Source organism: Photinus pyralis, unplaced genomic scaffold (assembly GCF_008802855.1).
Source record: "Photinus pyralis isolate 1611_PpyrPB1 unplaced genomic scaffold, Ppyr1.3 Ppyr1.4_LG8, whole genome shotgun sequence".
Taxonomy (NCBI): domain Eukaryota; kingdom Metazoa; phylum Arthropoda; class Insecta; order Coleoptera; family Lampyridae; genus Photinus; species Photinus pyralis.
In genome coordinates, this window is record NW_022170819.1 from 30,805,215 (window position 1) to 30,830,452 (window position 25,238).

At 37.6% G+C, this 25,238-nt stretch overlaps 1 protein-coding gene and 3 non-coding genes across 4 annotated transcripts in view; 2 read left to right on the forward strand and 2 right to left on the reverse strand.

Annotated features, from left to right (window-relative positions):
* Nucleotides 1-7,215: 7,215 nt before the first annotated feature.
* On the forward strand, nt 7,216-7,288 carry Trnaa-agc. Its single transcript has one exon. It is a non-coding gene; the product is annotated as a tRNA-Ala (tRNA).
* A 1,721-nt stretch (nt 7,289-9,009) lies between these two features.
* Nucleotides 9,010-9,082, forward strand: Trnaa-agc. Its single transcript has one exon. It is a non-coding gene; the product is annotated as a tRNA-Ala (tRNA).
* A 293-nt stretch (nt 9,083-9,375) lies between these two features.
* Nucleotides 9,376-9,448, reverse strand: Trnaa-agc. Its single transcript has one exon. It is a non-coding gene; the product is annotated as a tRNA-Ala (tRNA).
* A 2,791-nt stretch (nt 9,449-12,239) lies between these two features.
* LOC116179536 overlaps nt 12,240-25,238 on the reverse strand; it is a 46,359-nt gene continuing 33,360 nt past the window's right edge. Inside the window, exons 2-4 of the mRNA XM_031499331.1 lie at nt 22,811-22,946; nt 13,999-14,132; nt 12,240-12,338 (exon numbers count right to left, since the gene is read on the reverse strand). Of these exons, the coding sequence (XP_031355191.1) occupies nt 12,240-12,338; nt 13,999-14,132; nt 22,811-22,946 (369 nt within the window). The remainder of the gene's footprint in view (nt 12,339-13,998; nt 14,133-22,810; nt 22,947-25,238) is intronic.

Genomic DNA, 25,238 nt, shown 5'->3' on the forward strand with positions numbered 1-25,238 from the left:
AAAAGCCAGAGACTTGTTATAACTAGACCGCGCGTAACGTAGATTTTACTATAAACGCCTGTTGTCAAGATAGGATAGGCAACCAACTGTTCATCGCGGGGCAGACGTACGTTCTGCAGCTTGCTTTAGCCATTTATTCTAAATTTTAGTAGCAAAAAAACATAACATATAGCTGTTAACTGTTTTAATCGAATTTATTGGTATTTTATTTGAACTAAATTGGTATATAACTGCCTTACTCTAGTCCTAATTTGATTTATATGTGTATTTTGGTGGTGAACACGTATGGGAAAATATACTCTTAAAACTAAAGATGTAAGTAGTAAGATATGATTATTTAGCGGATTTTGATTCAATATATGCCTATCCAAAAACCCAAATGGGCTGTAACTGTTATTTATTTTTTCTTAGACTGCTGATAACCATTTTGTTTACAACGCGGTGTGGTGTGGATTGAATGAAAAACTTGAACACATTTTCAGCAATTTGGCAAATTTTTAATGCATCGCTTGATACGTGCAACAATCCTCCACGATTTTTTCTAGTTAAAAGCTTTGAATGACTCTCTGATGCGAATATCGCATCTGCACATATGGAACATTTAACAGACTTAGCTATTTTTCTTTAACAAAAACTGAAATATACTTAGTACCAGTAAGTACTTAGTTACGTCTATACCTAATAGGCAAATAGATATTGCCGTTGTCTTGCTGGTAAATGATATCGAATAATAGTTCTACGTTATTTTAAGTGAATGGGACGGTCGAAAACGCTCGGTATTGCATTATTTTTTAACACCTTCGTAGGTATCTTTCTAAAATCGGCTTAATTCCCCGCAAATGCACTATGGTGGGAGTAAATTTTTCTCTTCGAATGGCTCTGATCCATTGGCCGTTTAAACTTTTATCCGTTGAAAATCAGCATATTATTAAAAAATTTATCGACAGAGTACATGTTGATAGGCACAAGTTAACCTAAGTTTATTGGTTTATTCTCAACAGAAATTTATCTGTTCACTAATTCGAGCTAATCACGAGAATGATTAATGAACGGAACATCTAAAATAACAGCTTATTTCATTATATTGCATATCATCTCAGCGATTTTTGCCCCGCGGTGCATTGTGTGTTGCATACTGTGTCGACAACACCTTAGATACGTTAGGCCTTTGAATATAAAATTAGGAAGAAGTCTAAGCCTGTACTTTCGCGTGGGTCTCTAAAAGTACCTTGAGCGATAGATGGAGCCACGAAATGAACGTGAAAAGTACCTTTGGATTTATATACGCGCTTTCCGAAGGCAGTCACTGCTCTTCCTTCTTACAGCGCGTTTTATATGTAGGACAAAGATAGCCTGAAGTCTCCCACTTGCACTCATTGATTTGTTACCGTACTCTTATGTTGATAGTAGGCGCGCGTACATAATTGAAAACGCTGCAAATACCAATTTAGACACAGAAAATTTCATAGAACAAAAATTGTAGACAATTAAATTTACTATAAAAAAGTCCGTGACGGCATATATCTATCTTTAATCGTTTAGCCTTACCAACCATTTAAAGTTGTACCTAGTGTCCTCGTTGGTTTCAATAATATCTTTGAACGCTTATCATATATTAATGGTTAAAGATACATATATGCTGTCGCGGACTTTTTTGTAGGAAATTAAATTCTCTACAATTTATGTTTTATGAGTTTTTCTGTACGAAGTTTCGTTTTCACGGCGTTTGAAAGTAAATGTGGGTACCTTTCGTTTTGTGACTGAATCTTAAATTCAAAGGTTGTGAGAAATTTTATGGTACGATTCAATGTTTTCTTACCACTATTTTATTTCTCTATTCGATAGGGTTTTGTGTGCTATTTAAGTTTTATAAGGAGTCTCCTGTGCCTAAACCCCCTAATTTTTAGGTTATTCAATATTTTTCACAAAACAATAATGAATTACATGTTTAATGTTTATAAACAGGATCGAGTAAGCCGTGATAATAGAAATAGAAACCAATAGAATTCCAGTAAGCAAGTGTCACAAGTAAATTATCTGCTCCAATTAATGTGCTCCCTATTTCGTAGTAAAATAAGATTAATTAAAAAGGCGAATTTCGAACTAGTCTTTTTAAAAATCTTATTTTACTAGGAAATAATGAGTACACTTGCAGCAAACAATTAATTTATGGCACTTGTTTACTATTTGGCATTCTTTGGTTTTTTTTTATCACGGTTTACTCCTGTTTATAAACATGTAATTTATTAATGTGCAACTGCGTAGTGAAAAATATTGAATAACTTAAAAACTACGGGGTTCAGGCACAGGATATCCCTTCTAAGAATTGAAGAGCGCACAACAGACCATCGAATAGAGAAACAAAATAGTGGTAGTTCCATTTGAATAAAAATAGTTATAGCACTTTGAAATCTAGAAATTTTACAATTTTTTTGTGTTGCCTTTTATTCGAATTAAAATTATTGATTTCTATTTCTTAACTTTAAAATCAAGGTCGCTACGATTTATCAAAGTGGGGTTGGTTTATAGAGAATTATTCGAAAAAAAATTAATAAATTGGCCTGCAGAGGTTAAAAAATGACATCGAATTAGCTAAAAATAAACATACTGTTCCATTTAAAAAAATCAGCTGTGTATTGACACCGTAAACATGAGACACTCTGTACATTCAAAAATAATTTCTGTATATGCATAACATTCTATAGTTGACATTTGCACAAAAGATTTTTTGCTATTTTTTACCAGGTATGAACTAGAAAAGACCGACGCAGTGTTATAGGACCCTGTATAATTGTTATAAAACGTAAAAAAAGAAAGAAAGAATGGGAAAATTTCGTCTTTTTTGCATTTGACTTCAATTATCTCGTTATCTATTGCTCTGAGAGAAAATGAAGAGAAATAAATTTGATTAGAATCGAATTTTCTATAAGATACAGTTGGTATGGAACATTCATTTTCAAAAGTTATTGCTTTTTTATGGAAAGATATACAAAAAGTAATCCCGAAAATTAACAATCTGTTACTAATCAAAATTCATCCTATCTTTTATATTATCCGTAGCTTGATAACGGAACAATACGGCAACCGATCACCCGATCACCGTAGATATCATAGTCATTGATTAATTAAAAATACAAATTAAAAAATCCATGCTTTGTCTTTCAAGGTGGGTGACTCCCAGATTCTCCCCCAATTATTTCCGCTAGTGGAACCCTAAGCAAACCGTTTCCAACAATTGTCCCGATGATTCTTGCAAATCGACGGACTGTCAAATTTTTTTTTGAAAATCCGAAGACTTTTGCTAGTTAACAAATGGAATAATTTCCGAAATATAACAAGAAATCTCCATAATAGGCGAACAGAAACCTCTCGGAAAATGTACCTAATATTAAAAAAAAATACGTCGAAATCCGTCCGTCAATTTGCAGAAATCATCGAGACAACATTAGGAAAAGGTTGCTTTGGGGTTCCACCATCTGTACAAAAATTTAGAACGTTATGAGACTTATCCAATTTGTTTGTTTATTTAATCAATGACTATAATACCTACCTACGGTGATCGGGTTTGTCGTATTGTTTTGTTATCAAAAGAAGGGACCAAATATGAATGATGAATTTTACTCAGTGATAACAGATTGTTAATTTTCGGAAATGCGTTTTTTTTATATTTCTCCATAAAAACAATAACAATTAAGAATGAACGTTCCACACTAAATGTATGGTCTCCATAGACAATTCGATTCTAAACAAATTTACTTGAATACCTCACCGGAAAAAAAAATGGAAAAGTTCATAAAAAATATCACTTCTCTTCATTTTTTCACTCGGGGCGATAGTTAACGTCAGTCAAATGCGAAAAAAAACATTTTCCCATTTTTTTTCTTCATTTTTTCTGTATAACAATATATTTCGGGAGTTTCCGGCCAGGGGATTATGATTTTCAGATTCAGCGGATTTTTTTACATAGAGTACATTTGGTTTTGTTGAGTGAAATGACATCCAGCCCAAACCGTACTTTTGATGAATTATAGGGCTTTGCTTCACGCCCTTCTGATAGTGTATTATTAGTATGGGTAAAAATATCTGTGTAAAAAATATAGCAAACGAGCTCTTGGGTATGGCTATAGTATGTGCAAAACCAAATTGAACCTGGTGTTAGATTTGCCCTAAGACAGTTTGAAAGATCGTGTGACAATATCCAAGGACTGGAAAAAATTTTTCACAGCATTTTTTCTTTTTTTTTCTTTTGTTTTTTTTACCAACTTAACATATATTCTTTATATTCTTTATGTTTTCGAATAGTTTTTTTATTAACAATACATGAACATTGTTATTGGGGTAACCTGTTATGTTCATAAATAAATAAGTTGGCACTGCGCATGCGCAAAACCAAATTTTGAAAATGGCGTTACATTTGCTTTTATTCCAAGTGCATACGTAGGTATCAAATGTAATTTAAATACATTTCTAAATTTAAAAAAGTTTGCAATTCGGTTCATATATGGCCGAGATACCAAAAGAGCACTATGCATTTTGAATCGATTAGGCTCACCTTTTGCCATTGCGTATTATATTGCTAAAGCTATGCCCATATTGAATTTGATGCAATTCACTTCATAACTCACGTAGATGTCAAAAGGGCCTTCCTTATTATACTCGCAAGGAGCTCGATAATATGTGAATTGCACTAATAATAAAAATAAAAATAAGAACATCGTTTTTTTCATTTCCCATTTTCGCATATTTCCCTTGCGCTTTGAGCAGAATGGCAAAAAAATAACGACAGTTTCAATTTTTACAACGCTTCGATCATCCCAACCGGAACCCCCAAAAGCACCTGAAATTATAACAACATGTAGGTCAAGGGTTCGAGTCGTAGTCGTACCTACGCCAGATTCTTTTTTAACTAAAAAGTTTATTAAAAGTTCAAAATTAAGATGTGCGTACATTTTTTTACAAACGCTGAGAAAACAAAAAGAGATACAAAAAAAAGTTATAAAAGATAAATTGTAGAGAATTTAATTTCCTACAAAAAAGTCCGCGATGGCATATATGTATCTTCAACCCTTAATATATGATAAGCAGTCAAAGATACTATGAATGCCAACGCAATCAAGATGTGCAACTTTAAATGGTTGATATGGCTAAACGATTAAAGATAGATATATGCCGTCGCGGACTTTTTTATAGTAAATTTAATTGTCTACAATTTTTGTTCTATGAAATTTTTTGTATCCCAATTGGTATCGGCAGCGTTTTCATTTAAAGTGCGCGCGACTAGTATACGTACCAACAAAAGATTACAGTATTGAAATCTTCAGTGCAAACGCAATTCGGAGCATAATATTCGCTCTAAAACCGATTATATTATTATAAAAGTGGGAGAGGTACACCTTACCTCTCCTGCGATTGTCACGGATCCACAAGTTCCCATTAGGCTAGACTTCTTCCTAATTTTATATTCAAAGGTTAGGCGCAGTCTAGTTATAGCAAGTCTCTGAAAGGCAGTGTTTGACAGGGTACAAAGGGACAAATTATGGAAGATGCACGTAAAATTGACAAGAAGTTAAACAACAGAATCAAGGAACTACCTATACGGAGAGAAAAGGTTGAGGGTAAGATTTAGAAGGGAAGGAGTCCGATGTTTTGGACATGTAAAGGACTCAGACATCAGAGATGCCCACTTAACCCAACCTTACTTTCGCTGCATAAGAGACATGGAAAAAGTATTAAGACAGGGCCAATGTGGAGGGATCGGCATCGGGGTGGGGAGAAAAAAGATATGGTCCCTGGACTACGCGGACGACGCAGTGTTAATGGCAACAGAGGAAATTATGGGAAAAGTGGAGAGGTATTGGGAAAGGAAAGGAATAGAGCTAGATGAAGAAAAGCCGAAGATAATGAGATTTGGGAAGGGGGATGGAAGAAAAAGGGAGATAGAATGGAAATAGAGAGAGGTACAAATATAAGAGGTTAGAGAAATTACATATTTAAGGTACCAAATGCAAAGAAATGATGGGACAAACGCAAATAAGCAAAATAAGGATAAAGGGGGTGGTGGCGCTGAGACAGGTGTGGTGAATAATAGGAGAGAGGGATTTGAAAATCAAGAACAAGAACAAGAAAACACCGGTTCAATGCAACGCTGATAGGTGTGCAGTGTGCTCATCTACTGAGTGGTGATATGGGAGTGGGAGAAAGGAATGAACTGGAAGGAATACAAAGAAGGTTTATAAATGGACATTGAGGCTAAACTGAAGAGCACCAAACTATTTATTATTATTAATTATTAGAGGAAGAAACAACATTGCAGAAGATAAGGATAACGTTAGGACGCAGGGCGGTAAGGTTCATGGAGAGGATTGAAAAAGAAAGCTTGACAACGAGGATGAACGCAAAAGGAATGTGGGAAGAACAGGGGGAAGAACAAAGAAGAAAATATTACGAAAGAAATCGATGGTTGAGGTCAAAAGGAGGAGAGAAGTACAAAAACTTATGTAAATGACAAAAAGAGGTGCACAAATACAACAACAGAGGGTGAAGATGAAAAATAATAAAATAATGACGGGATTTAGATGTGAAAATGAAGGGAGACGAACAAAAGTGTAGAATATGTGGAGAAGAAGAACACGAAAACATAGAACACATGTTATGGAATTGCTAGGAGTAGGAGGTGGAAAGGGCAGGGAAAAGCAGGAGTGGGGAAGTGCTGGAAGAGGTGTGGGGAAGATATCTTATATTGTAAAAAGTTTTGCCAGTTTGGTGTCTAATAAAGATTGATTGATTGATACGATTAAAAGCTAGGAACTTTTTTGAAAAAGAATTTTAAACCTTTCCCCATCTTTGGGGGTTATTTTGTAATTTTCTGCGCGAAAACACCGATGCGGGATCTCAGAGACTGGGTTAACACCGAAGCGAATCGTTAAGTGAATAAAGAAAAGGAACGATGAGAACCGTTAACACTAGAACTTGGTAAAATTCAATACAGGCTTTCCAAAAATTAAACCTTACAAAGAGAAAGTCCTACTATTTTCACACTTTTTGCAAATCTTGCTTTTTCATGATCCGTAACTTCGATACTTGTACAATTCTACCTGGGAGTTAGGCAACTCAACAGACTTTCTATATGCATCGATTTACATGCTGAGTGAAAGTAGATCAATTATTGACAAAAAATCAGGTCGCAATGTTATTAATTAATATTACCGTCACCGTGGGGGTGTAGCTCAAATGGTAGAGCGCTCGCTTAGCATGCGAGAGGTACCGGGATCGATGCCCGGCACCTCCAAAATTTTGGAAATTTTTTGACGTTGTCTTTTCATTATACATGTATAGCCAAGTGGGTTCAGGCAAGATAAGCCGTTATCAATGCTGCTATTTAACACTGTCCTGGAAAACAAATAAGTATTAGGTAGACTCAACTAAATAAGGAAGAGTTCCTGACTTATTTATGTAGTCCAGCTGATATAGCGTGGAGGTTACTAAGGCAAAATAAATGTGAAGGAGCATGAAATAAGTGGTTGAGGCAGAAATTCATTTCTTCTAATAAGTGTTAAAGAAAGGGAGTAGATTGCACTTGGTTTGAACATTATAAAAGGAAACTTTATAGCTGGAAATACCCTGGAGAAAGATAACTAAAGCAGATTGATTTCATCATTATTGAAGAGAGATGCAGAAATAGGTTAAAAGTGCGTGTGGATTACCAGGTGCAGATATTAATAGTGATACCATGTTCTTTTGTTGGTAGAGGTGTAAATAAAATTGAGAAGGATTAAAGGGGCAAAAAGAGCAAAGGAATGGGATCTGGTAAAATGAAGCGAGATGGATGAAGAATATATATAGAAAGGGCAAGGAGAATTGAAATGAAAATGGAGTTTGCATGTTATCAAACTACAGAAGAAAATCTGGCTAGAAGGAGGTGATAATTGAAAAGATGGAAGAAAGGAGGAAGCGGCAAAATACGGCAGAGGGAAAAAAAGGAATACGACTGAATATGAATTAAGAAGGCAAACGTGATCGATCGAATAGGAAGGCATGACACCGTGTACAACAAAGTAAGAAACATGGTGTGGGCTAAAAGAAACTCAAAGCAACATAGCTATTTAATTGGCCTCGAAAGCGAGGACGGAAAGGTGCTAACAGAGGATAACGAGGAGGATAAGCGAATGAGAAACCTGAACCTATAAATATAGAGGAAGAATCGGAAGTTTCAGAGGAAGATAAGGGTGGGAGTATTTTGATGTCAGAAATAAAGGCGGCTATAAGAGATATGGAGAATGGTAAGGCTACTGGGATAGACGGGATATTGGTAGAGTTCATAAAGTGTAATGAAATAAGGAATAAGAATAGCGAGGGATTTGTGTAATAAGATCTACGGGAGTAAAGCGTAACTCGAAGACTTTCTTAGAACCGTTATGATACTGCATCAGAAAAAGAAGGGAATAAAGAAATGCGAGAAGCACAGAACGAACCACGACGATTGGTCGAGTGAAAAGAAGATAAGGATTGGAATGGCCAAGACAGCGTATATGAGAAAGCGAGTGGTGCTTAAGATGGATTTAGAATTGAGAAAAAGGCTGGTGGAACGTGAGGTATGGACATTAACTTAAAGGGAACTAGAAAGACCGAAAGAATGTGAACTTGGAGGAGGTTGTTAAAAGTAAAATGGAGCGGTAATGGAGCTAGTAGAGATGAGGAAGTACTGAGAAGGGGGAGGGAAGCGAGGAAGAGGAAAAAGGAGTGGATTGATGATTTGAAGAAGGGAAATAGAACCTTATTAACAAACAATGCGTTTACGTCGGATTTCGCATTCATAATTGGGGTGTAAGTCTTATGCTATGATTCGTTTGTTATACCACAGATTTCCATACCCTTCAATCTTTGTACACTGCCTGGCAGGGTAGGCAACTTACGTGACATATTCTTTTTATATCGAATATAAGTGAAAGTAGACCAATTTATTGAAATCCGATCAGATCGCGTTTTCATTAATTCAAGTCACCGTTACCTGGGGGTGTAGCTCAGATGGTAGAGCGCTCGCTTAGCATGCGAGAGGTACCGGGATCGATGCCCGGCACCCAAAATTTTGCAAATTATTAACAGCCATTTCCATTATTATTTCATTCTGCCTTTTTGCTTTTTGTGTGCAGTCAGCAGATTATAATTGGCAGCGATTTTCAAACAACACTAACTTAAATGACCAACGGCTGTGTCCATAAAGTGATAGCAGTGCGGAAAACAATAAAAAATACCATATTGCGCCAGTTTTTCAATACTAAGTCTAAACACCTGCACATGAGCGAGCATTGTACAAAACTCTGAATATATAAGTATAAGGTGCAAAATATCTGTTTTGGACATCAGTTCAAAACTACTTGGAGGTGCCGGGCATCGATCCCGGTACCTCTCGCATGCTAAGCGAGCGCTCTACCATCTGAGCGACACCCCCTCGTACGAAAATAACAATTTAGCAACACCTCGCCGTTAATGAATATACAAATTGGTCTACTTTCACTTGGGTTAAAAATAAACAGCTGGAAAAACATGTAGCATGTGTTACCTAACCAGACACATTGGATAGAATCATGAATCATGATTGCATTTGTTCATACCAAAGAGTAATTATGGATACTCTTTGTTCATACTAACATTTGGAAATTGTGCAATTCCTTGACGTGGTTGTGGGAGGTGATGCAACGATAAAGGGGTTGTGTAACATCAGGGGATGGCGACGTATGATAGGCCTGGGCGAGTGCCCAGACTAATAGCAGCCCCTCCGTGATTATTTCGTGCACCCCAATAATTATGAATGAATGATCGGATCATGATTACTAACTACGTGGCTAATAACCAATTACTTCAGCCATACCTTCCAAAGATCGACTAATCGGTTGTATCGTCTGGTTAGACCTTCTTCTAGGGGTAGTAGTACCAAACGAACGGGGGCTAAAGGAGATCACGAAAATAAAGGGTTTGTGCGAAGAGACGGCGGCAAATGTTAGGGGCACAGCGTATAAGATTGCCTCCAGCATGGTTGGAGGAAGAGTGGAGAGGTTGTACCTGATGTGTGAGTGGTAGTTTCTTTCATCTCTACCCATGTTCCATTAAAATCACCCCCCAAGATTAGTCCCTCCTCCTCCCTTTCATCCTTCTTATTTTCTATTATATTTGTTAAGTCCTTCATTTCTATTCTCTGTTGCGTATATAGTCATCACTCATATTTTCTTTCTCTACACATTTACACGTTCACTCGTCTGACTCCCATCCACATTTCCTTGTCTCTTTTTATACTTTCTTTGGTTTGTCCCTTTAATTTGCCCTCTCTTCGTAAATAATTCCTCTGTTCATTACTTTATCCCAATTCAATTCTTCTAGCCATGATTCTATCATCTGCACCACATCATATCCTCTTACAAACTTCCAGAATTGAGCCTCTTCACCGACTACCTCCGCTACATTCCAAAATATCATTTTCGCGTTGCCCTCTTTATTTCGTTTTTCCTTTTCTTATGTGGTCAACTCTGTCTGTACCCATCACCCTCACTTGCCCTCTAGGTATCTTCTCTTTTGCTGTTAGTTTCTTCCTCCATACTCCGCCCTTTCCCCTCTCGTTCTTTTCCTCTCTGTTAAAATTTATCCTATTTCCGTGGTACTCCATCTGTATCCTTCATCATCTACTATTAGTTTCCCTTGCCTCTTTTCCTTTTCGTAACCTCTCCAATTTCCCTTTCTACCCTTCTTCCTTCATATCTCAACTCACCATATATGTATATCTCAGTCCCCTTTACTTTTCCTTTCCCCTCATAACCTCCCTCTTCTTTTCCCATGTTAGTTCTGCGATTACTATCTTATTTCTCCGTACTTCAAATGTTCTCGCCTCTTTTACATTCGCCTCTACTTGTAAGTTTTGTTTTAGTCATTCCTCCGCTCTATCTCTTTTCCCTTTTTCCATCCCTACTCCCCTTATCGTTATATTCTTCTTAATTTTTTCTCATTTTCTTCTTCTATAAGTTTTTTCCTATTGCTCTTCTTCCCTTCTCTTCATTTATTCCCTTAATCTTCCTAATTCCTCCATAATCTTATCTCTAATTTTATCCCTTTGCTCCTTAGTCTCATTAGTCCCTCTTCGTGTTTCCTTTTTTTTACTCCTTCCATCAATTTCTCCATGTTTTCCTCTTCTCCTCCTCTCAATTCGCCCCCTTCTCCCTACCCCTTTTTTCTGTTTCGTTCGTTCTCCGTTTCCACTTTCCTTGGCTCCTGTGACCTTATAACTTTCTTGTTCCTTCTAAACACACTTCATAAGATAAGCTATCTCTGGAAAACCTGGAGCACGCAAGGAGAAGGGCGGTTGCGATCTTCCTAATAAAGGTAAATACCCTCGTAAATACCTAGCGCTAAGGAGGCGGAAGTGTGAATGAAGTGGGTTCAGCGCCAGCGGCAGGACGCCTTGGTGACACCTCGCTGGGTCTTTATGTAGAACAAAAGGAAGCAAAATAAGAGGAATAGTGGTAGCAAGCCTCATCCGTCATTGATCTGGCGAGCTCCGATGCGTTCTTTTAGCATGGATAATTAAGCAGTGATCATTAAACCAGATGATGCGTCTTCAGTTACCTCTCAGTTTCAGGTCCCCGAGTGACAATAAAACCTCAAATAGCCTTATTAGAACAAACTGACTCAGCTACCTCTATATACCTAACTCTGTGCTGTCACATAATGTCTGAATTTAAAATCTGAAACAATTAAATGAAGTATGGGGAAGGTTTAGTGCTTTTATAATTTCCACTTAGTCAATTTCACCCCGTTTTGAGTCGTTATAAGATGGATAGCTACCAATTACCTAATTAGCACCTAATTATATTTTATTAATTAATTAATTGGTAGAGCGTTGGACATATATTAATTTATTAATTATATTTTCATTTTCTTGGTTTTTTGAGGTAGTGCTGTGAAGAGTTCATATGCACCTGGTAGAACATGTAATAATTTAAAAAAAAGGAGCATTTAACTCGGGAACAGGGCACTTAATTAGCACCTAATTATGCAATATGTTTGATTGTGTTCTGCTGACCTTGCTCTGCTAGATTAATGGACATGGTCTGTAAGATCAAGGTTGGTAAACAGCCGCGCCATCAAGGCTGCCTAAAATGGGCATATATTATACTTCAGCATAGGCAGCCATTAGGCTGAGTTGGCATGTCTGCCTCTGATGCGACAAATTATTTCACATCATCAGGGTTCGATTAGGAAGGTGGTCCCCCGTAATTTTGTCTTTCAACACTAAGAACCCGTTTAAAGGGCCTCTCGGAACTCGATCGCTTTCCAAAGGAGCGAAGGGTGTACTGAACAGAAAATCGCTGAAATGCATTTAGAATATCCCGACATGGTCCTGCAAAAGTGCACAGGCAGCTCTAATAAGGCATAAAAATCCTAGGAAAGGTCTGTAAAGCTAGGATCTAAAAGTCATGACATCACATGATTCAGTAACTTCCCAAGCAGTAGCTCTGGAAGGGACTAAACACCTCTGGAAAAGCATTATAGGGTCTAAAAGACCGTTAAGATAGATCCTTCCATTGCTCTTGGAGGCGTTTATAAAAGTTTACACAGCATTTTGACCTTTCCTTAGCTTCTAGTGTAGGCTGTTAAAAACCTATTTCAGAACACAACCAAAGGTTGGTACGACAGGATACCGGTATTGTCAAGTGGGGAACTGGTAATAAAGTTTTGAATTACTCCGGTGCATCTTTTTACCATTCCAACATGTTAATTGCGACAGTGGCGTAACATGGAGTTTGTAATATCCACAAGCAATCATTTTTATTATTTTTTTCAAGCGGAGCGTGGAATTTCTTATTTTTTAATGAGTTGTAATGGAATGAGCGTCGAAGATTTATGAGTATATCGCGCATTATTGTGGGTTTGAACGAAGTAACGGGGGCCCGTTCAGGGATTCAGAATATTTTTCCTATTTTCCTTTTAAATTTCAACTTTGCGGGGAAATTACAAGGCGTAGATCGTTGTCGACCAGGTAGATGTAATTCTGCAGTGTCAAAACCTTGGATACTGCGTACCATTGACGCATTGTATAAATCAACGAAACATTATATGGAAACTGCGATCCTGATTGGCACTCTCCTTCAGAATAATAATAATAATAATAATAAATGTCTTTAATAAGTACCTATAGGTTAAATTACATAGAAATGTGTACAAAGGGCGAGATTCAGTAATGGAATGCAACATACATACCATTTCTGCTCTTCCATCCAGTTGAATATGGCTAAGTACATGAATTGGATGGAGGAGGTGGTAGTAGCTGTAAAATGTGACGTGCAAACAGTTATGTTAAGGAGTTTTGTCATATTTGAACATACATTCCCCACCTTCACTGTACTTATTAGCATGCCTTATTTTTTTCGAATCGAAGTCATCATCGCGCCTCGCTACGTATACAATGTTCAAAATGTGGCGTACGCAGATCTTCGGTCATTAGATTGTGACGTAGACGCATAATTGCATACGTCGCGAGTGAGGTAATTCTTATTATCAATAAAATGATGAGACAATTAAATAAATAAATACTAAAAAATTCTTGATAGCAAAATCCGCAAATGTTATTCCTTTATTCTAAAAGTGTTGGCGCATAATAAATTGTAAACTTCGGAAAATGTCCTTCAACGTGTTTTGTATTTTAGAACACCAATTTGCAAGGGAATAAAGTGAACGAGTAGAAACTTTTATTATTAACACAAAAACCCTTTTTCCTTTCTTACCTATTGATATTCTATAATTAAATTGGGCCACCCTTGTAAACAATAAACACGCAATATACGGGCGTACAAATAAAGGTAGAGATGTTAATATTCATTATGAAGGCATTCCAAATATTTATACGTAATTTACATTAATTTCGCCTGGTATAACCCGAAGCGGAATACACTTTTGTGCGGAAACCGTAAAAGGAATTTTGAAACAACATACACAGCGCCTACGTATACTTACTCGTTCATTATTTATTAACCACGTGACGTGGGGCGGAGGACGTGCAGGACTCGTCGTGCAATTTGCCTCTAAAATTTCTCCGATCTCGTATGTATCCTTGTTGAATGTAATAATGGGATCGCTATCTTGAGGTTCTGTGTACAGAAGAGAAAAAAAGAGATTATTTGACGATCTCAAAAAAAGTAATTATCTTTTACGCGAGGCTTTCAAAGCGCTTTCGTTTATAGGCAGAATGATACGCAAGGGAAAATCTACGATCGACCTTATCGAGAATTGAAAAAGTGTTTTTCTTTCGGTAGCATGCACTTGACGTATTCTTAATAGTTGATCAAATACGGCCCGCTTCTCCTTAACAATATGTGATAGATTAGCGCCACGGACCGAGACGGTACAGTATTGACATTCTGGGAGGTAAATTTCCTATAAATATTTATTGGACTATGTTCCAATGGATACATTTACAAGTCTACATCGCCGTCTTAAATTGCTCCCACAGTGATGTAAATTTAAAAATTAATGGAAATTTGAACACGTTGTTACCTTTAGTCTATTAGATTTCATGTAAGTACCACTTTAAAGGTCATTCAAAGGGCCAAGGTTTGATTATAGGGCTCCTGAAGTTAAACTGATAACAGAAACTTTCAACTTATTTGACGTTAAGGTGTTATGGCTAAATGTAGTATCTGTAACACTTTTCAAGTCAAGCATCAAACATTAAAAAAAAGACAAGAAAAGACCTAGAAAATCTAGAAAAATTAAAAAATCTGCGATACACTGTATGTGGTAGCTTATCTCAATTAGCTGATCCAGAAGAACGAGAAGAACCGCAAGATCTAGAAAGTCTTCAGTGTACGATATAGGAGAACAGTGAGGACTAAAAAATATACATGATGTTTTCAGGGCCGGATCTACATATTTTGCGCCTATGAGCCCCTCAAAATCGCCGCCTCCTCCTCCCCCCCTCCCAAGCCAATTAAGAGCATTTTATACTCCAACCAAAATGTGTTTTTATAAACATTATACTCATTTTTAGCGCATTTCCACAAAATAAAAAATAAAATTCGCTATTGTGGCCACTTTGTCCGCCCGTCCGTTCGTTTTGAGACGCTACTAGTTCTTTATCTTAAGAACTATTGTCTACTTTTTTTGCTATTTGGTTCGTTATGGTGTCGAGGCTTGCACCAAGGAAGGAATTTTTTCTGTACCGCTTACAAAAAAAGTTATTGTAAAAAAACAAAAAACCGTTTTTTACATGTTCCATAATTTTACACTTTTGCCGTTTATTAACGACCCTAAAGATCGTTTAGATATCATTTTGTATTGCTGTCTGTCGCCTGTCTGGTGGTCTATCCGTCTGTTCCTTTGTCTGTCTGTCCATCTATCTGTTCGTGTGAACGAGAACTTTGTTTAGAAATGTCCGATCGTTTTGACATCTCCGTTAGTTATGAACTGAATTGCATGAAATTCAATATGGGAATAGCTTTAGCCATATAATACGCAATGCCAAAAGTTGAGTCGAATCGATTCAAAATTCACAGTGCCCTTTTCGCATCTCGACCATTTATAAACCGAATTGCAAACTTTTTTATTTATAAAAGCATTTGAATGAAATTTGACACATATGCACTTGGAATAAAGGAAAATCAAACGCCAGTTTCAAAATTTTATTTTGCGCATGCGCAGTGCTAACTTTTTGATCTATGGAAGCATTTAAATGAAATTTGATACATAGGCGCGTAACAAAGGAAAATCTAACGTTAGTTTCAAAATTTAGATTTTCTTATTTAGAAAAGCATTGAAATGAAATTCTTCTTATAAAATGAAATTGAAGTAGCACGTCAAAAATGGATTGCACATGTGCAACGCTATCTTTCATATTTGTGGCCGGATTTTTACGATTTTAACAGAAGTTGCATCTTACAAATGGGAAATGAATGCAAGTGGAAATGCGCTTTTTTTGTACGATTACGACCACTTTTTAACTTGCTTATTAATATTTCCTTATCATTACCAGTGGCGTAACTGGGTATTTTTCGAAGCGGTGCGGGATCAGGTTCGGCCTACCAGATTTTGGGGCCACATCAGTTACCATTAAGCTCTAATCATTAAAGCACTGTAGGTAATTACTGTAGGTACTGTACTGTACAGGGATAATTACATTTGTTTATTATACCACTCACCTCCTCCCAGACTCTAACCTCATAGATGTTAGTGTCAGAACCCTAAATTTTTACGTTGTGTCTTGTAGTATTTTAAGTTAAAATTGTAGAGGTCGTCGTCTTGCGGTTCTTTTATTTGAAGTAGAACACAGGTAAATTAAAGACTTCGTAATTGTTAATTAGGTTTCTTCCGTAACTCATATTTTTGGAAATAAATTCTTTTTCATTTGCAATCCACACAAACATTTTACAATAAATGCGTCATGGAAGAAACAATCTCCCTCGGTAATTAGAAAGCATGTGGGCGTTCCACAATAGCAAATGGCATTTTACCGATCTACCTACGAGCCACCGCATAAATGGCAGTACTCGGTACCGATTGGTCACGCAACCGCAGACTAGTATTAGGGTCGAAATGTCCTGTGGTCTGTCAGCCGCAGTAAACATTCCTAAACCAGTAAAATTTTCTTTGACACGTTTCAATTCACCTTTATGAAGTGATAAAATTAAAACATCGGTCAATTATAAGAGGAGGAATTAATTAATCATTAATAGAATTTACTAGCAGCATACGTAATTAGCAAACTTAATTCCAGTTACAAATAATTGACGAACGTATAGTTTCACAAAGGATAAATTTTAATTACTCATTTCGACAACGTTAAATTTTATTAAATCGGTATTCAGACCACGCCCGCAACGGTGGCAATTGCGCCCCCATTAATTAGACCAATAAGTTTTGTGACTTATAAACAAAAGCGATATGAAATTACGTATTCAATTCAATTATTCAATATAAATGAAGAGATAATTACTTTGTTCCTAAGATTACATTTTACATTCCACGTCTTTTTTACTAGCAAAGTTGCTCGTTTAAGTTGCACCTTTGTCAACGGTTACGCTTGACTACCTACTGAACGCTTTCTTTATCAGTTAAATATCCATTTTGTCCATTTATTACTTTCTGAAAGTATAATAGATCGAACTCAGGCGAAACATCGAAACTGCGTCAAATATATATCGCCCCTTTATGAGATTCATCCTAAAGGCTCACAAATTTGTTTTGCACCCTGTAGTCGACTTTAGAAAACTATTCGAATTTAACTGCTGTTTTTTTCTTTAATGACTGGTCTATACCCCGTACTGCTCACCCGGACGTGGTGTTCTAGAGCGCATTCGGGGCCATCGGTGCCTTAGCGTCTTCGGTTCGGTACCTATCTAGTTACGCCACTGATCATTGCATCAACAGGAGGTGATGGGGCTATATCTAATTTTACTTTAGGAATACATATACGTCATTACGTAATATTTATAAGTGATTTCCCAAAATAATAAAGGACATCAATTTCAAGTTTATTTTACAGTTGAAACAATGAAATTCACTATACAAACATGTAAATGTATCCACTGAATCGTGTTTCAGAGAATTTAAAGGTTAGGTACGTGACGTTCTTAATCCTCACAGGTACGATAATGAAATTAATTAATTAAATTTTTCAACAAAAAAATTTGCGGGAGAAGCTCTAAATTTTCCATTTTGCTTGTTGGCGGGCCCAGCACCCTCGTATTTGTAAACTAATGTCCCTATCACGAACCTACTTCCTCATTGGAAATATGGATCCCAAAAAAAATGTCATTGAACTTTGATGGCATTGAAAATAAAATGGCAGTGCAAAATGAAACATGATACAACAAAAATGACTGTACAGGAAAACTCGGCTGTGCGCGACCCGGCCCGGTACTAGTCGGCACCGGACTACTTGACTTCGGGACAACTCAGCTCCGGGACTGCTCGGCTCCGGGATTACTCGTGTCCGGGACTACTCGGCTTCGGGACAACTCGATTCCGGGACTACTCGACTCTGGGATTACTCGGCTCTGGTATTACTCGGCTGTAGGATAACTCGGCTCTGTGACTACTCGGCTCCGGGACTATTCGGCTCTAGTTCTACCAGGAACCGGTTGGCTCAGAAAAACCCTACGTTCGTATGGCTTGCACATACAAATTTCAACTTTACGAATTGTTTTATCACTAAGGAGGAATTCATATTTTGCATCTTCGTACCAATACATGGTATATACTGCGCAGATGCATACAGGGTGAGGCGAGGGGAATGGGCCTAACTGGGTGTAATTTATGCATCTATGCGCCTGGTGGTATTCTCAGATCAAAGTAGTCCCGGAGCCGACTTACCTTAGAGCCGAATAGCCCTGAAGCCGAGTTACGGCAGAGCCGAGTCGTCTGAGAGCCAAATAGTCCCAGAGTTGAATCGTCGAAGATCCGAGATAGTCCTGGAGCCGTGTAATCCCGGAGCCGAGTATTCCGGTGCCGAGTTGCGCAGAGCCGCGTCGTCCGTGTCCACAAAAATAGGGCCAACGAACTTTGGTGACCTTGAAAATGAAATATGACACCACAAAAATCGGATCTATGCACTTTGATGGCCTTGGAAATGAAATATGGCAATGACAACAAATGGCTTTATTGATGACCATTGATGACCTTGAAAGTGAAATAAGAGCAGAAGAAATAGGGGTGGCGAGCGACATTAAACGACGCAGGAACGGCCCTGTATTACTACTTTTTTGGGTCCACGGTCGTATTCCCTTTGAGTGTGAATAACTTGTGCTTTGTAAGATCGGAATTATTTTCCTTTAAATTTTTAGTGCATGTTTTGGCAAAAATACGCTTTTATATTCGTTATGTCTGGCTGGCTGGCTCTCCGGCTGAGATCTCAGTAATTACAATAGCTACAGACTTCAAATTTTCACTAAAAGCTTTCTACTATAGTGTAGATGTGCAGCCTCTAGTCTATTTTGAGTTAGATTACTTGTGAGATCGACCATTGAAGAAAATAATTTCGATATGGTTTTCGGAGGTGCTATAATTTTACCGTTAGATAGCGCTACCAGTATAACAACTTAATTATTAGCGCAATTTTGAAAAAAAGATACTATTATATTCGTTATGGCTGGATGGCTGTCCGGCTGAGATCTCAGCAATTACCATTGCTAGAGACTTTAAATTTTCACTAAAAGCTTTCTGTTATAGTGTAGATGTTGAAATTCGAGCGCTACTTAAAAATTTGTACAAAATAAGCGTACGATAGCGTTAACGTTTGCTACAAACGAGCGCTTCAAGGTCTGAGCTGAATCAAATTTCGCTTTTACAAATATTTAAACGACACTTAAAACAAAATAAAACGAAATTTTACCGAACGAAAATATAACGAAAAAACGACGTTTGTTCGATGATAGTTCTAAGCAGTAATTCCGCTTTCCGGCACGAAGATCTGAATTTTGTTGGACATTAAGGTCTTAGAAACTTTTTGTACTACACTCTATGAAGGTATAGTAATATTTTAGGGACAAACTTTTTACCTTTTGTGTTTTGTCGTTTGCAATCTTTACCCCATCGGCAGCTATAAAAAAAGAAGTGAAAGAACCGTTGAGGCTTGCTCGTAACGATAACCTTTGCGCATCGTAAATTGAGCAAACAAATCTTTAGTCACCACGGTGACGATTTTCTCTCCGCAGATATTTGTAACGGGAGCCCGCGAACGTATATTCTCTATTTTAACTTTGAAAGCATTACTTAAAATCTGTGTGGAAGCTCCCTGGTAGTTTGATGGATTGGAATAAATAATAATAAAGAAGTCCGCAATACGGACGAACGCGGAAATTAAAAAAAATTAAAATTCAAAACCTACTTAATACTGTGATAGAACCGAATTAGCCCGCTAAAATTCGATTTAAATATTCCCGAAACCGACCCTGGCGCGACGTAGAGGTCAAGATTGCCTTTGTTTCGTTTCCGTGGAACACGTGTTTTTTTTCTTCTCTGCTCTACATTGAAATGGGCCATAATTTACAATAAAAGTGTCAAATATTACGCTATGCGAGCTATGCGAGGAAACTTAATGATCCGTATCGACCCGTCTCGAGGCACGTTCGATATTAAGATTTGTTTTCGTCTAGGATTTGCCTAGAAAGGGGAAATTTAGGCAGAAGTATGTGTGCTTTTGTTGAGAGCAGAAGTAAATCTTTACGTTGCGAATAGTGAGTGCACCTTCGACAATTACAAAGGTGATGTACTCGTTTTATTTATCTCTATTACGTCTATTGCATCCCTCTAATAACGATATGGTCGTGTTCAATTATTTGCCAATTTAACTTTATCGTACAGCATTGATTATTTCCATTTATAACACATTCCAGATACAAATTGCAGTTTTAATTATACTGGGCCTACTGGGTAATTACTGACCGATTTACGTGTTTTTGTTTATATTTAGATACTGTATGTTCCCTTAGGGGCGATACCCAATACAAGTATGCAGAACTACATTTTAATTTATAATTGAATTCATTGCAGCACATTTTTTGTTTACCTGATTATGTTACTGTGTATTTACAGGGTGCCTCATCTGGGGCGAGTGACGTATGTTAGGTGGTTGATTGTTACATATTGCACTTGGCATTGTGAATTAATTACTTGATACTAATGTTTGCCACGACATGTTCCTTTGTATTGTTGTAATGTGTTTTCTTGTTGTGTCTTTGAAAAGAGCCTTCTTGCCGATATTGCTAATCAATTCGTTTAGTCGATTCCTGTCATGTAGTGATCGAATATTGGTTTTGTGTCAGTTTTTGTTATGCCAGTGCAAATATGTTGACTGTCAACGCCTACATAAATTGTGTATATGTTGTTTATAATTATGTATGCGTGCGAATTTTCCGTTGGTTACTCTGTTATTTATGTTATGTCATGACTTGTCTTTTGATCGGTTATTGTCAGTACTCATCGTAGACAGCCTGGAGTTCGGTAATTTATAACCCGGCATTTTAAGACTAGTAGGTTGGACTGGCCCTAGAGATGTCTGAATGAATGAGTTGGGGTCCCGCTTAGCCGTACATGATGGCGCTGGCTAGGCCCGGCCTCACTTGCGCAGGGATTCGCTAAAAGCGTGTGGCGTGTTCTCGTTGTGACCTTTTGTTTTGTTAACAATTTGGGGTATCCTTCCTATGTGAAAGACTCTTCTGAGAGGCCAACTCCTAGCGAGTTCATACAATGTTGACATGTCATGACCAGAGCAACTAAAGACTACTCGGTGTGGGATTTGGGCTGGCCATCCAATATCCAAACCTATTATATGAATTTATTGTAATGTTTTAATGATTGTTTTTGTTATGTGTGTGTAATATTTATTCTTTAGCAATTCCAGTGGAGCCTGGGATTCGACATTGTATTGCTGTACTTGACAACATGCATTCATGCCATTACAGATAACTAATTTTGCTATAAAGTTCAATATTAATTTGTTGGCTGGGTTTTTTCTTGGTCAGTTCTTTTTTTCCCAGCCTATTTTTATATATGTACTCGGTGAACTACCATTTTCTAAATTTAATTTTGCAATGCTAATTATTTGGATTAAATCTCCGTTTTTAAAGCATGTACTTGTTTTATTTGTAATCGTTACTTGATCCTCACTCCGACGGGCAACACATATCTTGTAGCGACTCTTAAAAACACAACGTAGTAAATGGTCCTATCTTTCGGTTATTCAGGTTAGGTAGCTTATCTAGACGATCACGTGCCATGGGGTTCAGTTAGTTTGGGAGGGAAAGTTTTGAATTTAAATCTTGAGTTGCGCAGTCTTTCGGGGCTGGCCTGGGTACACCACAATACTTTTTAATGAATTTAACTCTGACACTTGGATTAGGCAACAATATTTTGGATGCAACACACAGTGAAGCCTTTCCGCTACGAGCCAGGATCCAGAATCAGTAACTTTTGATTCCTTTACACGACTTCTAATCCACTTTTCCAAGGTTGGACGACTCAAGGGGTAGTTTTAGACGCGGTATGATTAAGGTAAAGTATATTTTTCTATTTGTAGGGAATACAGACAATTTTACTGGATTTGTCTGGTTGGAGTTTGACGTTGAAAGAGTAATTAGAAATATCCTTTAAAAATTCGATCAGGGATTGTTACCTGAGGTGTGGCGGATGGTTTGCAGATGTTCTCCGATTTACAAAGAAAATCTTTCAGAAGAAAAGGCCTACAGCTTTTTATACTTTTGGGATTCAATCACGAAATCCAAAGTGATACAAAACCAAAGACGCAATCTAATTACATCGCAAACATCGACTAAGCCGTAAATCAACAAATTAGATTTTGGCGGGTGGCTGTTTTTGTGCGTAATTAGTTTAGCACTTACTGGAAATACGAATCTCATTTCAAAGCGATATTAAGTAGTTCCGAATTTGCATTAAGTTAAACGAGGAAGTTATCGATCGCGAGATTACGAGAGCTACACTTTGTTAGCTTAACATATTTGAGCTATTACTCTCGATGGCACTGCAAATTTGGCTTAGAAGTTCAATTCGCGCGCTCCCCCATTATTTCGCGTTTGATGAAACACACAAGTTCGTATAGGCACTTTCAAGCGAACAATAAATAAAGAAAATCCTTGCGAATGTAGGTAAGAGAATAACCGCAAGCCAGTTATTAACGTAAACAATACACGTCTACAAAGTCAAAGCTTCCGCTCGACGCTCGCGACAAAGAAACGTCGAAATCTTGACGCCATAAAGAAACTTTTAAAGTGGCGAAAACACGCATACCAAGCATAGAGTGTACGTACATACGTACCTATTACGGTGAGTTCGTGGCTCTCAGTTTCCTTGCTAAATATTGGCGTTTCCATGGAGACAATGCACGAGTACGAACCTGATGCCGGAAAATCTAATTTTGACAGCTGAATTTGTTTTTCGCTGCTATGTTCTTTCTGAAAGGAAGGAGAATTTCTTTTAGATCAAAAATATGCTAAACTAACGCAGGTGATGGATAACCGAAGAACCTCCTTTACCTTCTAAAGGAGGCTTCTCGGGGTAAATTAAGTTTAGAACCTTTCACAATATGCCTTTCGTCTTCTTTTTGTATCTTCGACTAAAATCAATTTTTAGTTCGGCTTTCCGCTAATTAAATTCGAACTAAACGCGAAACTTAGTTTAGCCGCCCTAAATTAAATATAAATGTCGCAAAAGGACGACTAAATGCATGCATGCCCTGCACAATTTGCATTGCAAATATTTTGTTGCAGCTAAAACAAATTACAGGACGCTCGTGTAGTAGCGGCTTTGTATCGTCACCTGGAGCACCAACGTAAAATTATGTTTAGTTATCGTGCAACCAACATAAATAATTTAAAAGTAACCCTACCTACCAAATTTTACAACTTACAATTTCCGACTCACTCCTCTTGTATATTATGTGCTCAGAATATGAAGAAGAATTAGGTCAACGATGGCGCAATGTTTTAAAATGCGGAGTGGGTTTTTTATGCCGACGTCAATACACATTATTTGGGAGTAGGTATACACCTGTAATAACTTCCCATGGAATGCATTTCTATACAGCTGTTGCATTGAAAAATGCGGTTTTTTATATTACAATCAATTTGAATTTCATTGCATTCATTTAGGCATAAAGTAATAGTGAAATATGTGGCTGGTGATGTCAACAATAAATCATGTGCTTGAAGTAAATGTGAGAAAACTCAAACTCAACTCAAATTTGCTTGATATAATCAATTTAATTAGTACTCATTACCAATGCCATTACGTTAACCATTCATATTTTAAACAATAGATTAAAGTCAAGGAGAAAACTTGAAAACTGAGAGCTTCGTATTTATGTGCGACGTAGCGTTCTTATCGTAATACAACCTAAGCTATATAAGAGTACCGTTCGCAAAGTTGGTAGCATATCTTGTCCACATTTTCTTTTTCAGCTGTCGCTACAGCAACTGCCTTTGCTCCTTACTGTACCCACGGGTTTTTTTTCTGTTTGCGCGCCACCTCAATGAAAGCGCGATTAACATATTCTGCAGTGAAAGCAACAAACTTGTCTTCAACTTTGATGACTTTGAGAAAGAAAAGTCACGACGCGGGCCTCTTTGATTAAAATAAGTGTAGGTGAGATGAACGCGCAAAATTATTGGTTTATTAGTAGTGCAAGTATTGAGTAGCTACTGCATCAATAACGTCAAAAACTCAGCACTTAGCACCATAATCAGTAAACTACGTCGTGTAGACGTTATTTTGGTTTCAGTACCACAAGTAAGGTTGGGTCACCCTGTATGCGGTATAATTTCAATTTTTGAGCTTCCTGTGCGAAATTTGACATAACAATTTGTACCACACTGTGTTATCAAACTTTACTGACTCATTGACATCTTCTTCTCACTCACTGATAAAATTGTGTAGTTATTTGGATGTTAAATCCTCAATTAAATCTTTAAGACACGGTACACAGTCCTTAGGTTCCTCCTGCACTCTTCCCCTTGCACTTTTCCGGTTGCACTATTCTCGCTGGTAGCTTCCCGTGCACTCTTCCCCAAGCACTTTCCCGCTGCACTCTTCCCGTAGCACTCCTCTCGTCGCGCTTTTCCTTTATTTGACTGGTCAGCTAAATTATATAACTTGAAGTTCATCTTTACGCTTGCGTTTCACGCACGCGGGGCAAGCTACACATCCAAGGGGGTGGGATCCTGCTAGCAAGAAACTTTACAGTTTTTGCGTTCATTTGCACTTGTTATAAGCTAGAATTCTGTTATAAAATGATTGATTATTCACTATTAACAGCATTTCGATCGAGGACCATTATTTTGCTACTATACTGACTACTGGATTACCACCGAATTTAAATACAGTACTTAAAGGTGGAGGTGATGTAAATGACACGAGAAAATTTATGTGCGTCGTGCATGCACATTGTGTCGCCCCCTCAAAGATCTTAAGTTCGTGCGATTTTCGCAAATTGTGCACTGAACCATTCTTAGATTCTTAGAGAACATTTACTTACGTACCTTATACACCAAGCAGAGTTGGACTGGGTCAAGCATAGAGTGACCCAGTGACCCGGTGACCCAGTTAGTTTACTGACCCAGTGACCCGGTGACCCAGTGACCCGGTGACCCAGTTGACCCGGTGACCCAGCTTGACCCGGTGACCCAGCTTGACCCAGTTTGACCCAGCTTGACCCGGTGACCCAGCTTGACCCAGTGACCCAGCTTGAC